Here is a 16,432-nt window from a genome sequence, read left to right as displayed (position 1 = left end):
TAGCCTCTTTTATGACAGCTTAAATAAAAACTAAAGAAACTGCAAAAAGATGTTTTTCAGCAGTAACAGTAAAAGCAAAAAATCTTTAAAAACAAGAGCTCTAAGCATTCATACTAATCTGCAGTATTTATTTGAATAAAAGCAGCACTTTGCTACATTCCAATTTATTAATATCCTGGATTAAGTAGCCAAACATTTATAATTGAAATGATTAATGAAAATGCAATTCATTAGCCATCAGGTTCACAACAAACAGTATAACACTATTCTCCTTCCAAAATGCACAGTACTTACAACATTGGATTATGTTAGGTGCAAAGTCTGCTCTTAGATTCTGTGATGGCAATGTCCATTATTTCCACCTCGAATCATGTGTGTGTATTTGAGTTCTATATTTGGTTCAGAGTAGAATTTGTCTGAGTTAATTATCCCAAATTTACCAGTCAGCAGGGGCACAGAACTCCTTTGGGGCTGGGGTGGGAAGAGTGAGCTCCTCTGGCTGCAGGTGGGGAGGAGAGGCAACTCCTCCGCCTGCGAGGGTGGGAAAGAAGAGCCAGGAAGAACCAGCTCCTCTGGCTGCAGGGGCCACAGAAAGTGCCCCTCCAAAAGCAGCCACATTTTTATTCTTGTGCATGCCTCTGAGAGACAGGTTATTTAACCTCTGCATCTGGCATTGGAGCAACTCCTGCTGGAATGCTGTGTCCAGTTCTGCTGTCCACAATTCAAGAGGAGTGTTAAAGAGGGCTCAGAGAAGAGCCATGAACATGATTAAAGTATTAGAAAACATGCTTTATAGTGATAGACTCAGGGAGCTCAGTCTATTTAGCTTTACAAGGAGAAGGATAAGGAGTAATGTGATTACAATCTATAAAATATTAGATAAAATTTTAGGGAAAATATTAGATGAAGGCTCTTCAATCTAGCCGAGAAAGATATAATATGATCCATTTGCTGGAAGTTGAAGCTAGACTAATTCAGCCTGGAAATAAGGCATAGGTGTTTAACAGTGAGGGTAATTAACCACTAGAACAGTTTACCAAGGGTCATGGTGGATTCTCCATCACCATCAATTTTTAAATCAAGATTGAATGTTTTTCTAAAATATATGTGTAACCCACACACCTTCTGAGTGTGGTATTCTGTCCCATCTAGTGGCACCAATACCACTTAAGACAGAGCTAAAAAGAATCTGCTCTACAGCCTTAACTAACAGTGAGTTAGCTTTTAGCTCATGCGGTAGAGGCTCATGCACTAAGCTCCAGAGGTCCCAGGTTCGATCCTGCCTGCCGACAACAGGGGTCTGTCGGTGTTACATATACTTTACAAATTTTTCAGGGAAATTTTATGTCCTTATGTCTGTGTTACACAGGAGGTTAGACTAGATGATCCAGTGGTCATTTGGAATCTATGGGTCTATGCCTTTTTGTCATATGAGCTATTTATATTTAGTACAGGAGAAGGCTATTCAGAAATGAGAGTTAAATATAATGGACCAAATTCAGTGGTGATATGAATACTAGTTTAAGTTAGTTTATAAAAAAGATGTAAGCAGTAAAGTGTGTAATCTGCATAAGGAATTCAGTAGGTGTGCAAAATCAGGACAACTTACATGGTGGGGGAGTACAAAGCAGGAAAAACAACTCACAGCAGAGTGCATTATAAAACAGCTCTCCTCCAGAAAGACATTTATTTGCTATACATCATCTGATAAAGCTTTTCCTTCTGCACGGCCTCATCAACTCCTTCCCTGTTACGCTTGTTTTGCCCACCTTCTGAATACCAAACCATACAAATTATACTACTGCATTTTACAAATTATGCACATTTTTAACCAGCACAGCCCAACATGTTATGTACACCATGTACTGAGCATGGCCCCAACATTTCTCTGAGATCTCAACTTACTTACACCAACTCCGAATTCAAACAATGAGTATAAATAGGTAAGTAATAAAACTAGGTTTAGGGGATGTTACTATTAAGCCAGATTCTGCTTTAATTTACACTGATGTAAATCAGGAGTAACTCAAGTGAAGCCAGTGGCATTATGCCAGTGTACAACTAGAGCTTTGTTGTTTTATGCGTTACTGAAGAATGGGCAGTTTACTATAGGGGTTTTAAATATTGAAAGGAAATATCTGCTCATTGTTAATTCATTGAAAGTTCTATTTAATTAATTTACCAGTTAGAGAGCTACACACTTATATTCATTAAGGGCATGTGCTCTAGAATGTATTACCTAATAAAATTGTACACTGATCTATAACACCTGTGCTTATTGGAGATTGTATGTGGTAGAAAATTTTGATTTAAAATCAAATCTATAAAGCTCTTCTGCTGACTGCCATAATAAAAAAAAGTATTTAATATTCACTAGAGAATCACATTTTAAAAATAAATGAAAAAAAAAACAGAAAAGAACTGCTAGATTTAAAATCAATTGATATTTGAGACCAATGAAAGCCTCTGCAGACAGTTTCTGTATAAAGGTATGAAGTTAAATACTTGTAACCTCGGACTTGAGACTTCCAAATATATTTATAACACCTGACGGTAGAGCCTGAAACACCTTTTTCAAGAGAGAGAAGCAAGGATAGATCATCTTTCTGAGACCAAGAACCTACATTGCCATTCATTCCAAGTCCTTTTGGTAAATAAATGTGGGACGGAATGAGTTCACGGGACTAATTGTTGCCCCAGGAGGCCTCATGAAACAGTATCAAACTGTAAGCAGCTGCTTGAATCATTTCACACAGCCACAGATCTCTATGGCACCACTAGCGGTGCTCATTACTGTCTGGATAATATATTCCGAACCAAGTATTTATAATAGTATTAACTGCTCCACATTTTATAGTTCAGTCATCTGAAGGCAGATGAGGATGGAATATGTTTTACTTGGTCAACAAAATATTTATTTAGGATCTTTGTGCCCCAGACACTGGCAGATACTTAAATTATAAATTGTGTTTTGCAATGTTAATCCTAAAACTAACAACTGTGCACCAATGAATTCAAGAGTGCAGCCAAAGTCTGCCTTTATTTTGATACCATATTATTGTATTGCTTAAAGTATAGCAGAAAGGAGAAGGAAATTTGTCACTGATTAAAAAAAAAAATTCTTTCCTCCCTTAAAATATTTCTTGTAAGTCTGCCCCTTCAAGAAAACCCTCATCATTTTTCTCATTATTAATAATCTTCACAATGCTTCCTTCACCTGAATTGTTGGCCTGTGCTTTAGCATTTATTTTTTTATTTATTTGCCGTCTCATAATTATGGCTGACTTTGAAACTCCCACTGACTTCAGCATTGGCTCATTTCTGGAGAGGTGCTCTTTCCTTCCTGTCACAGATCATGGGTGATGGAATGGAAGCAGGTGACTTGACCCTGTTGGTCCACGTAGCTCAGGAGCTTGGGGTGGTATCTTGGCTCACCAGGGCGCTCGTGAAGAGGGACAGACCAGAAGACTGAGGTCTAGCTTTTTCTTTGTCTGAGGAGGCTTGCCCCATGAGGAATAATTTTAGTCACTCTTCTCTAGCTTTCTGAGTTTTGCTTAGAGAAGGAGCAATGTAGGAACATCATTCAGGAATATGTTCCTTTCTGAGGCAGAAGAGGCACCTGGAATGTTCATCATTATGTGCCACTGAAGCTTCACTTTAGAGGCAGATTTTGAACCCTTCTAGCCATATTGCTAGAGTCCCTATACAGGGAGAGCGTGTCTTTAAAATAAAAGCTAACCAACATTTTGTTTTTTGTTCTCCAAAGGGGTAAAATGACTAACACAACTAACTAACAACTAACTACCACTAAAAAGCTAGCACAGCGTTCAGAGGTGTCTGGTGAACACTACAAAGGTTTTGTCTTGCTGCCAGTTCCAGTAAGAAGGACCTGAAGGCTGACTGGGCCCACTCTGCTCTTGGATGAGGAGCGTGAGACCATGTCAGGTTGGGTGCAGAGCCAGACCCAGCAGACAGCATTGGCCAGAGGAATCCAATCTTGCATGGATGGGGAGCATGTGCCCCAAGAGTGCAATCCATATGGCCAATCATTCTAAGAAGAAGCACCATTAACCTATGATAGAGTGCAACATAGCAGTTCAGACACTCCCTATCAACTCAAAGCTCTTTGTATTCTTCTGCTGTCTATTTCATTGTAAAGCCCAGCCCCCTTTTTCACACTGGATGTGAAGGCAGCATCTGGAAAAAACAAAAAACAATACAAATCTAGTCTAATATTGGAGTCGATTGTAAGTACCTCCCTTCAGGAGGGTACAATGCCAGCACATCTTAAAGAAGTTATCTCTCAGTCCTCACTGAAGAAACCATCTCTTGAAGCTGTGAATCTCAGTTATCACCATATCTCTAAATCTCCCTGTTAGAGGAAAGTTACTGAGGAGGAGGTAGTGAAGAAACCTCAGACAAAAAGTGGAGTTCTCAGATTTACTTGATCACTTTCAATTACACTTTAGGCCTGAGTATGACAGAAATACTGATTTGGTTATCTCGATCAATGATCTTCTCCAGGCAGTGAGTGAAGATTAAGGGTCCATGATGATTCCTTTAAATCTGTCAGCTGTTATTGCTACTTTTGACCATAAGTTTTTCTTGATGCCTGCACATCCTGTCAGGGATAGACAGAGTTGGTCTTTTCTTTTCCTCCAATATTGGGTAATTATTCCTCCGCTTAAGGGCTCTTGAACAGAGGGTTTCACAGAGTTCTATTCTGTCACCACCAGAATGGTGCAGTTAATCAGCAATTCCAGGGTCGAAATAAGATTGCAACTCAGATTCGAGTTAATTGACTGAGGTGCCGGTGATGTCAGCTGGTGATACGGTTTGGTTTAAAAGACCAGGATAGATCCCTTTCTTTCCATTACATTTTAAATACTATTACAGTTTTTATCAGATCTCCAACAAATCTTATGCTTTAATTTTGGGAAGGAATAATGTTATTTCTCTGGTTGACCTCTGAGAATTTTGCCCACCTAAAGGACTGCAGAATGGAGTAGTTTACTCAATTACTTTACCACACCCATTTTGAGCTTTTCATGACCACAAATTAGAAATGGGCCTTTTTATATGGGGAACTTTGGGGAAGTGTAGATTTCGGGCCCTACTTGGGCCACTTCTTTTGCAGAAAGTTCTGTAAGCAGCAGTGTAAAGCTAATACACAAGTTATACTGGGTTTTCATAAAAAAGTTTTTCATCAAATTTAGTACAACATGCAGACAAGTCAGCCTTACAAAGGAAAGGTGCAAGAGAAGATGGACTACATATATTTAATTAAATGAGATGATAATTTATAACATGAGATGCTAAGACTAAAGGTAAGTTTCCAAAGTAGAGTGAAAATATATTAGACATATTATTCAAAAAGAAAATGGCTTTATTAATAGCTGACAAGTCTTTTATCACAAATGTGCAAGTTGTCCACCATGGCTCTGAGCAATGAAATCCCACAGACATTAGATGCAAGGCAGTGTCCATTATGGCATTGACTTGGCCAATTTGAATTGGCTTTAATATTACAGTATCTGCAATGTCTGAATCAAACTATTTTAAAGGAAAGAGAATGTAAATGTTTTAAGTTATTGATGTTTAAGGACTATAAAAAGCTATTTGATATGATTAGCCTACAGTTTATGAGGAAGGCACTTAAAAAAAGGGCTGTGTGCTAACTATTGCTCAGAGCATAATGGATGCTGCATTTGCCAACACAGTTACTTCACAGTATCTAGCTCATTATAGTAAAGTACTTTTCACTAACTTGAGTATGAAAGACACTACATATAAGGGAAAATTCATTATGTTCTTTTCATAGAACAAATTGTTGGGTTGAAATGTATGAGGACCTTAAGATTATGTCAAGTAGGTTTTCAGCTCAAAAACAGGTATCAGCCATGAGATACAATATCACTCAGGCTATTAAATGCTGTGCTGAAATGTGTATTGTGCTTAAGAATTGCAGTTGGAAGAACTAGAATGCTAAGAGATAAATGGAGAAGGACTGACTCTCTTCAGATTAACTGATAATGCTGGACTTATCAGAGAAAAAGTTTAAAAAAAGATCACTGAAGAGGAAGAGAGAGAATTAAATGGGGAACAAATTGAAGGAATTGACTTTAAATGGAAAATTATGTTGCCCTGGATTTGAGGGTTATGTGTACCCCAGATTTTGATCAAGCTAATTGCAACCATATTATGTGTATTCAGCTGCCATGAATTAATAAAATAGATCACCACATAGTTAAGGGTTAATTTGAACAAGCAGGGCTTCTGGAGGTAAGGTCAAATGCATTTGGAGGTTTGCAGTTTCTGCCAATCAGAATAGGAGGAAGGGAGAAAAAGAGTCAACAATTTGAGTGAAAGAAAATAAGTGGATGGAAACCTGAAGTTTTGCGCGCCTTTGATAAAGAAGCTTATTATGACTAAGATTATTAGGAATGTTTGTTGTTAAGTAGCTTATTGGAGTTAGGAGAGGTGATGACCAGGTATGGGTCACTATGAGCTGTGTGTTTTGTAAAAGTTAGCTATAAGACTAGATAACAGAGTGTACTTTGGAGCAGCCCTCTGAAGCTATCCTCAGAGAGCTTTTTCCTGACACCTTACTCCCTGGCAGGGAAGTGACCAGCCATCACGGACCTACCATAATTATTCAATACCATCTCAGATTCTAGGTAATTATTTGGGATGTTCTAAACCTATTGCTTATGTCTCTGTGTGCTTAAATCTAATAAATTGTAGTTTTAGATAAGAGCACGCTTACTTGTTTTCATCTTTCATCAGACAGAATTGCTGTGTTCCTATTGATTTATTCCTGACACTGCCTGGAGTGAAACAGTTAAGTTACCACTGCGTTGGGTTCTGAAAACCCTGGGTAACACCTGATGATAATGTCATGATCAACAGTGTGCACAAAAGCAGGACTCTAAAGAAGTGAATGATGTCACTACTGTTTGCAGTCGTTCTTTTTTTTTTTTTTTAGTTTGCACTTTTTGCATAACAGGTAGGAGCTCACTTCTACAAATCTCTGCCCATGCGTGTTGCCCTGACTTGAGGGAGTAGTCTTATTAGACCATATTCTTAGTTAGGGCAGGTCTTCACTACCTACCGGATCGGCAGATAGTGATCGATCTATCAGGGATCGATTTATTGCATCTCGTCTAGACACGATAAATCGATCCCCAAATGTGCTCCTGGAACTACAGCTCACGAGAGGCAGAAGTGGAGTTGACGGGGGAGTGGCAGTAGTCAACTCGCCGCCATCCTCAGGGCCAGGTAAGTCACCCTAAGATATGCCGATTTCAGCTACGCTATTCGCATAGCTGAAGTTTTATATCTTAGGTCGACCCCTGCCCCCAGTGTAGACCAGGGCTTAGTCACACTGTTGCAGATCTGAAGTAATTCACTGAAGCCAAAGCAGGTTCTTGAGACTGATACCAAAGTGAGAGCAAAGATCTTGCCCTTATGAAGCAATATGTCCATAGGGGGCTGGAAGCTCCACAGGGTCTTCTGGCATCTCCTAACGTTTGAGTGCTAGATTTCGCAACATTTTAAACATAGTAGTTTGCTACATAATAAATAAAATAAATAATAATAATTAATAATAATACAATTTCTTTCAAAAGAGTTAGACCAGGATTTACTTTGGCCCCTAAAGTTTTATGCTAGTTTTGGCAACATGAGGCACACTTTGGCTTTGTGTCTCTGATTATAAAATTGCAGTGGTATCTGCCACCCTTGTATGAGCATTGTGAAGTGCAAATAGTCATGGGCGGTGGGTATTATAGGCCAGGGGAGGCTATACCTTCCCCTGTGCTGCCACAGCCGCCGAATCCCTGGTTGCAGGTTTGGTGGCAAAGTTTTTGCTTTATTATGCCCCATGCAGGTTCCAGGGCAGCTGAGGAGGCACATACCACCTTGTCAGCTTACTGGAACCTGTAGGGGACATACTAAAAGTGTCTTGTGTCACAGATGCATTTCCGATTTCCCCTGGGTGGGTTGGGTCTGGGGAGGGGAGGTGCGGCATGGCTTTGGCCAGCCCAGGCTCCTCTGGGTGATGGCTCGGGGCTTTCGCCATCCTGGGGCTCCTGTGGTCGGAGGGGGCACTCTCCAGCTGCAGGGGGGCGGAGGTGGTAGGGGTTCTCGGGGCTCCGGCACAGAGAGGGTGCGGGTGGAAGGGGCAGAGCTGGGGGCTTACCGCCCCAGAGGGGGGTTCCACCCGCTGTCCATGCAAATAGTTAATGTAAAGAAACACTTTGGCTTGGAGGAGTCAAATGCTAACCATTGCTTTCTATACTTGTTCTCGTGGAGGATTCTCACAAGCGTAGAATATGTAATATAGATTCAGAGTGCAGACAATAAATTTTCACCATTAAATGACTGTGAGCAAGCTTGGAGAAATGAGCTGAGCAGAAGCTACAATAATAAAGTGATATTCCAAGGAAGAGAGATGCAGTGAAACGAAATGAAAATTAGAATATCCTGAGGGGAGGGAGTCACAGATTCTATGAAGTTCTACATTTAAAGAAATGTGCAATAGCATTTGGTCAGTTTCAAAAAAGCAATAGGTGTAAATACTTTCAATACAATGAATTCCTAAGACCTGAAGTCCTTACTTAGTTCTTACTCAAGTAAAATTTTCACTGAAGTCAATGGAAGTTTTGCTGGAGTAAGAATTGAGTTAGGACTTCAAGATTTGGGGTAAAATTTTCAAAAAGTACCAAAAGAAACTTAGGCCCAGATCTTCAAAGGCATTTAGTCACCTAGCTCTTATCAGCACCTAACTCCTATATTTGCTTTAACTTCCACTGGGAGTCAGGGGCCTGAATACCTTTGAAGTTCTGAGCCTTAGTCCCATTTTCAAATGAGATTCAGGCATTTTCAGATTCCCACGATGCTTTAGGCATATTTCACTCCAGCCTTAGGACGTAACCCAGTGTGCTCAGACATAAGCAAGTCATTGGTTAGGAAGCTGCAAGTGAGGTGGTGCAAGTGGAGATGATCTCCCATCAGCATTTCAAATGTCTACTGGGCCATTTAGTACCACTGTAAAGGGCCAGCAAATGAAACTCTCTAATGAATCAATGGTTTCAGAGTAGCAGTCGTGTTAGTCTGTATCCACAAAAAGAAAAGGAGTACTTGTAACACCTTAGAGACTAGCAAATTTATTTGACCAGAAGCTTTCATGAGCTACCGCTCACGCTCACGCAAGCTTCTGCTCAAATAAATTTGTTAGTCTCTAAGGTGTTACAAGTACTCCTTTTCTTTTTTCTAATGAATCAGTCTTGCTTATTTGCCTCATCTACACCAGTAAGCCTCCCCATCAATTCTTATTAAAATAATCAAAATCATATTTACCATATTATGATGAACTATAATCAAGAATCCCCTGTGCTGCGACCATATGAAGCTCTTTGGTTAAAAAATGAGGGTCTTATCAGGGAAAACCATGAAAATTCACAGAAAAGATATGTCCATGATAAGACACCGACACAACCAGCCTGATCATCTCCTGTGTATTCCAATACTTGCAGCATTTGCCTAGTTCTAGAACATACAGTTATCCAAATATATGAGTATTACTTCTGGGATTCTTCTATTTGTGCCCAGTTAATGAGCTGTCTGGACCCCATTTCAACATACTTTTCAGTAGCTTGGGGGGGGGTGGAAGAGTGGAAAGGAGACAATCGGAGCTGCAGCTGTCCTGGGAATAGGTGAAGGTATGAGCATTAGAGCTGGATGATACACAGAAGCACCTTACTCAAAATTGAAGTTTGGGGCATGCTGCCTAAATCCATGTCCTTGTTCAGACCTTGGCCATCTACAAGCTCCTCTGCACATGCAAGATTCCTTGAAAATATGAACCATAATGTAAATAACTAGGGGCAAACCCAACTTCAGGCCTCCACAGAGATGGTCTTATTTACAGAACTGGCGTTGTTCTACTGTAAAAGGGGGTGGGGCACGTTTCTATGCACACCCCTTATACAATACGGCTTCAAGAAGATGCTGGCACAGCATGCAATGGAGGCACTTGGGGAAAAGACATGATCAGGATGGGGGGTGATCCTCTGGTCATTGAACTTTCCCTTTGTGGGGACAGGGCAGCAGAACCATTGGCTAAAGCAGTTTCTGTGCAGCAGCTGCTCAGACAACTTTGGTGGAGACTTCCTCCCAGGACCCTTATGCACCTGCCCAGTGTGCCTCCTTACTAGTCCTACTGGTCAGTAGGTGGAGGATTTGCTCCTTAATGAAACATTGGAACAACTCCATGAAGATAACCCAGCAACTCAATGGCTCCAATAGTGCCCTTGTCTCTGATGTGGTACATATACCTACCTTTAAACCAGCAAGCTGTAACAGCACTTCAAACCAGACACAATTGTTTATATCCCTCAAGAAAGAGCAATCCCTCACTTGTTTAGCTCTCCATTTAAGCAACATTCATCCGAATTGTTGACCGCAAATAACAAACGCTAATTTGAAAGCAGGATGTCTACTATTTTTACATTTAATTTCAGAAATGTTTAGACAAAAAAGGCCTAAGTCTTTATTGTTTGTTCTGTTTTTTCAATTTGCCATTAATTTGTATTTATTCCACCAGAACATATTTATAGTAATGCTCAGACTAATACAAAAAACTGCCTTTGCAAGTTCACTGTATGAACCAACCTGCTCGTCACCTTAGTCCACTTAGATAGAGCAGAGATATTTGTGATCAATTTCAGAAACAACTTGTAGAATTGTCTAGGTCAGCATTCTTTAATGGCCATGCAAGTCTATTAAATATCTCTTACAAACTCTGCATTTAATAAATGATTTCTAATTGACTAGGTGTCATCAGGAACATTCTAGAAAACTCAGTTACACAGTATTTTTCATTGATTTTCCTTATATTAGAAAATGAAATGTCAGATACCATTAATTGCATTTTCACAATAAAGAGCAACAGCTAAAGAAACTGCTAAGTGAAAGCACTTCCAGTCTAATGCACAATGGATGGATTCACTGTAAATGAATACAATATATCAACATTTATTACAGTAATATGCATCTGTGGGCTAAATTGATGTGAATGTAATTACTCTCTTTACAAATGGAACAGCTCTGCAGGTTTCTACCAAGAAAATCATTGACATATATTTTACACATTCCCATAGCCTTATACAGCATATACACTAGGTAATTAACCCTTTGGGTCTAAGAGTTTCTACTTATAATGATTGCATCATCGTCATACCTCCTTTACTTGCTGCTAGCTGCAGACTGTCCATGTGTCATCACTAACTTGCATAGTTTCACCTTTATGCTTTTTTTAATCACGCCTACGTCTCACCAAGACGTACCCTGTGACCCAGAATGAAGTTCATTAGGTTGTGACACACATTTCCAGTGAATCTGATGATCCTCAGACACATAATATAAAGCTTTTTCTTACTATTTTCTTGAGCTACCTAGGAGAGATCTAAGAAGGAATCAGGCTTTATATTAGCAGATGAAATGTCAGATATAATTCTGCATGCCTTCCTTCACACGATTCTTTTATTGCACCCAAACATGAGCATTGTTTTTGCAGAACAGAGGAAATAGTATTAGTGGTCTGGAAGTGTAAATTCATTTGACTATACACAATTTAGTGTTGCGCTGGAAGTTTTAACTCCTTTGTGGGGAAAGAAAATCCATGACCTTTATAAAGTATGTGCTGTAGCATTCAATTTCCCTGCATCTGATCGATAAGCAGGCAGGAAATTATATCTTTTTTCACGCCGGAGAAGCATAATTAAGCAAGAAGGCAATGGAGGTAGTTGTGATTATCTTTGAATGCACCTGGAAGCTGCCTTGTTGCTTTTTTAAAAACATCTTAATGGTAAGGGAACTGTGTATTAATTTCTGCTGAGAAGATAAAGTTGACAGTTTAGAATGTTCATGCACAGCAGTTTCAGTTGTGTTTCAGAGAGAATAATGTAGCCCACCTCAAACAATTAGGCTGCTTCTTCTATGCACGCAGTGATGAAGCTGTGAACATTTAATTGACAGTTCATAACCAGAAAAAAAAACAATTATGCTCTGGCTGGTTGCCAATGAGTCAGAAACTTGTATTTTTTACAAATTTACAATAAGAATATGTTGTCCCCGATACTTGACTTCCAGGGAAAGCATCTCTGCATAATTAGCGCTATTGCATGCACATTCTAATTTATGCATTTTAATTATACCAACGGCCCAGTGAATAATTAATGTTAGGAAAACAATAGGTCTGAAACATAAAGCTAAAAAGTATCACTGAAATGCTTTTTAATGGTCTTTGTGGATTTCACATAACTAATGAAACAGTTTAACTATTTGAGTGCAAGAATATTTTCCTACAATAGCTTTACAGACAAGTGCTGAGAATTAATTAGCCTGCTCAGTGATGGGAGATCATGTGAGCTTCCTAATTTTTTCAGCCACCTGAGCCACAGGAACTCAGCTATGTCTCACTGGTGATGCTTGGATGTCCAAGTTCGTAGGAAGGGCTGGGGGTTGCCATCCATAGGGCATGTGAGATGGGAATGTCAAAGTTTAGAAGTGAGATTTCCCACTACACACCCGCACCTTCAAACATACTGCTAGTCACAGAGCAGCATTCCCACGTGGGCATTTGAACCCTATCCTGCTGAGAGATAAAAGCTCCTATAGGAGAATAAAAGGAAACTAAATGGTGACCTCAAAACTATTAGGTGAGATTGACCCAGTGAGCCCATCCAGGCCAGATGAAGAGTAGACAAACTCAGGAAAGAGACTTCTCCAGGAGTTGATGCATAACACTCAGCGTTGTCACACCTAACTTTTAGGCACCCAGAAAATCCCTGGGATTCACAAAGGATGAGTTTGATGCCTACACAATGAACTGTGGGAGGTAAGGAGACAGGCACCTAAGACTGGAGATTCATAAAAACCAGGATGCTAGGCAGATCCCCACCTCAGATAACCAATGGGAGATGCATAGGAGAGGGGTGTGTCCTAAGCTCCACCTCTCTCAGGGAGTTCCATGCCTTAGTTTGGGCTGTATGGAGGTGTCTGCCTCGATTGGGCTTCCCAGCTGCAAACCCATCTTGGAGTTAGGCATCTATGTTGTTTTTTGCAAGAAGCTGGGGGTGGGAAGGAGGAAGAAGATGACCACCTTCAGAACTTTTTGCCGTGTGGCTAGGGCACTTACCTAGGATGTGGGAGACCCCCAGCTGAAGTCCACCCACTCCTCCCCTCCCTGCCCCCAGAAGGGAAGAAAGAATTTGAGCAGGTGTCGGCCACCTCTCAGAAGAGCACTCTAAACAATTGAAATTCTGATGTGGGGCTCCCTCAATATCACTGTTCTACCTGCATAAATAATTTAAAAAATAATTGGTGCCGGGGGACTGGATCTTAGGTCTCTCCATCCCAGGTGAGTGGGCTAATCATCAAGCTACAGGGTCATTCTTGTGCTTGCTCTCTCTCTCAGCCAATGATGCTATATTTATTTATCCACAGTGGAACAGCTTCCACAGGAAAGATTGAGGGATCCTGCACATCAGACTATTCCATAGTTCAGCACTCACCTGAGAGTGTGGAGAGCCCTATTCAAATCCCTCCTTCCTCTCCAGGGAATTCAACTGCGGATCTCCCACATCCCAGGTGAATACCTTAATGACTGGGCTAAAAATTAATGGGAGCTCAACCCCTTTTCCCAGTTTTGTGTAAGCTCCCCATAGCAGTCTGATCCACAAGGCAAGCTCAGCACACCCCTACCAAATCAGGTCCCACAGGCAGGTTAGATGGAGGAATACCTATCTTTCCTAGGTTCACTTCATGCACCACGTGGGGGCTTAGGCATCCAGATACCTTGTCTGAGGCTAGAGTGCACATGTGCACCGGCAGAAATATAGATGCCTAGGAAACTTTCATTGCAAAAATTTAGGCATAGAGTGATTAGAGCTTTCTACAGAGTTTGGGGCAGCTGATCTGGGGTTTTATGAATCCCACTGGGGTCTGATTCTGTGATTTAGGTGCCTAAAGTGGCAGTTAGGTGCCTTAGTCCCTTTGTGAATTTAGCCCTAAGAGGTCATGTCCATGTTACTATGAAAAAAATGCACATTCAAGTCTCAAAGCTTGCAAAGTCTGACCTTCATGGAGTAAAGCCTTGGAACGCCTGTCATGTAGATTTCAAAATTTGCATTCCAGGTGAGGGCACATAGAAACTGGAGAGCAGTTCTGTGCAGTTGTGGAAGCCTCATTATAAAAAGTAATGTGCCACATTCCCATCCAAAAATGGGTATAAAAATTCCAGTAAGTGCTTAATTACATGACTCACATGGCAATGTATTACATGCACATGAATAGCATCAAATAGGTCATTGTGAATGTAACAATGGAGATCAAATTGATATTTTGAAAACTTTTTAAAAATAATTGTTTCCTGTTGGAAGTTTGCTTTTAAAGCTCCTAAATAAAATAGTGTAGAAAATAATATATATATATATATGTTATAAAATACTTTTAAAATGACCAACACTGGGAGCTGCTGCTACTTTAGAAATCAGGCCATTTGTTTAGGTGCCTGAATATGGCTTCAGGAGATTAACTGTAGGCCACTGTTTCTGAAGGCCTTGGCCCATCTATATACATGCAACAAATGTTAAAAACAATGGATCACAACCCCTGCTTTCCTGTGCTTCCTCCCAGCACAACAGGGGACCATTAGAGAGCCAGTGATGGCTGGTTGATTCTCAGGGTAGATCTCTGCTGTCCGGAGTGCTGGTCACAGATCAACGCAGCCAAGGGGCTGTTCATTTAAACTGACAGGTTAGGCTCCCTATGGGATTGAATGCCAGCTGAGTTTACTTGCAGTGCAGTGTACTTCAGCCACCTGGCAAGCTCATTCATGCTGAAGCTGAGCGCAGTAAGGAGTAGTGCAGGATCTGCTCAAGACGAGAGTTCCCCTACCCCAGGAGAATTCTCTGCTGGCCATATCCAGCTGCTTTCTGGCCCTTCTGAGCCACTCATGTGGTGTAAAGAGGGCAGAACACAAATGAGAAACTGACCCAGTATGCAACTATATAGTACAAATTTGCTTCCTCTAAGCAATAATATGAAAAAACAGACACCTGAATGGGCAAACTGAAGATATTGGAACAAATAGGTTTATCATCCAGTGTGTAGCCACACATTCATTTGTATCCTCTTAACTATTCTACTTCCCAGTAAGGGGATTAAGGGCCCACTCATTATTTTTAGCTCTTTCCTCATCCTTGTACTATTGCACTTCGTTCGGTATAATATTTAAGTCAGGCTGAAAGAGTAATTAGTCCAGAGAGTAAATGTTTCCTTAATCTGTCTGGGAAAAAAATTATGTCCAGTAAAGTCTGATGTCAGTAACTTTAGATCAAAATGTATTTTCATATCTTTGCGGATTTTTGTGAATCATCAGTTCGGTCTGTTAGGAACAGACCTAACATTTTAAATGCTCCTTACTGCATAACATAAAATGTGGCTAATTAAGTGTGAGATCAGGAATCTGCAATACTACTAGTAACAGAATGCTACCCTTTCCCTCTGCCTTTGTAGGGTTATGCTGAGAAGGAGAAGGCCACAGCAAAGGGTCTGGAGGATGTGAAGGCTAACTTCTACTGTGAATTATGTGACAAGCAGTATCACAAACACCAGGAATTTGACAACCACATCAATTCCTATGACCATGCTCACAAGCAGGTAAACTTGAAAAGTCATGCATGTGATTGGTATTCCATCATAAAGGAAGAATACAGCACAAAGTGATTGGAAATAACCTTGAACGGCATGGTTAGAAATATTGTTTGTAGTAACTTTTCATATGTCCCAGACCCACTCACATTGATTCTGCTCCGGAGTCCATTGAAATCAATGGGAATTTTTAGATTGACTTCAATGGATTTTCGATCAGACCCATGGAAAACAAGCCGCCCATGTTAATGTTCTTATTCAATATCTAACACAGACGAGGTTCTATGATGATAACAGATTTAGACCAGGCTCCTGAAAGGACTCAATGATTCCCCGTGTTGCTGGTTGATACTTTTAAAGGGACAGGATCTAAATTAACTCAAATTAAAGACTAGCTAGCCTGGGAATGATCAAATGCAACACAGAGCTTATTTTTAAATTAATATTTTTCATAAAAATCAGATGTGACATATTTTTGAGTTTTAAGCATTCTCAAGGGTTAACCAGTTGAGCCGAAGGATCATTGCCATCAGTGTAAGATAATGGGTGAGTATGGGTAGTGATAATGATATCTCTAATTGTCGGATTACCAGCCTAAAGAAGGAGCGCTTTCTCAAACATCCAGTGTCCCTCCTTTAGATTAAGATGGTCAATGTACAGTCTGATCATGCTGTACCAAGAGCAGAAGACATTTTGTTTTAAAAATAAAAGCATA

The 16,432-nt window shown here is 40.3% G+C and overlaps 1 protein-coding gene across 1 annotated transcript in view; it reads left to right on the top strand.

The window, feature by feature from the left end:
- ZNF804B (zinc finger protein 804B) overlaps positions 1 to 16,432 on the top strand; it is a 352,481-nt gene that overhangs the window by 286,799 nt on the left and 49,250 nt on the right. Inside the window, exon 2 of the mRNA XM_077808752.1 lies at positions 15,583 to 15,726. Coding sequence (XP_077664878.1) covers positions 15,583 to 15,726 — 144 coding nt within the window. The remainder of the gene's footprint in view (positions 1 to 15,582; positions 15,727 to 16,432) is intronic.

Source organism: Eretmochelys imbricata, chromosome 2 (genome assembly GCF_965152235.1).
Source record: "Eretmochelys imbricata isolate rEreImb1 chromosome 2, rEreImb1.hap1, whole genome shotgun sequence".
Lineage (NCBI taxonomy): Eukaryota > Metazoa > Chordata > Testudines > Cheloniidae > Eretmochelys > Eretmochelys imbricata.
Note: the sequence above shows the minus strand (reverse complement) of the source record. Positions and strands in the feature narration are given on the sequence as shown.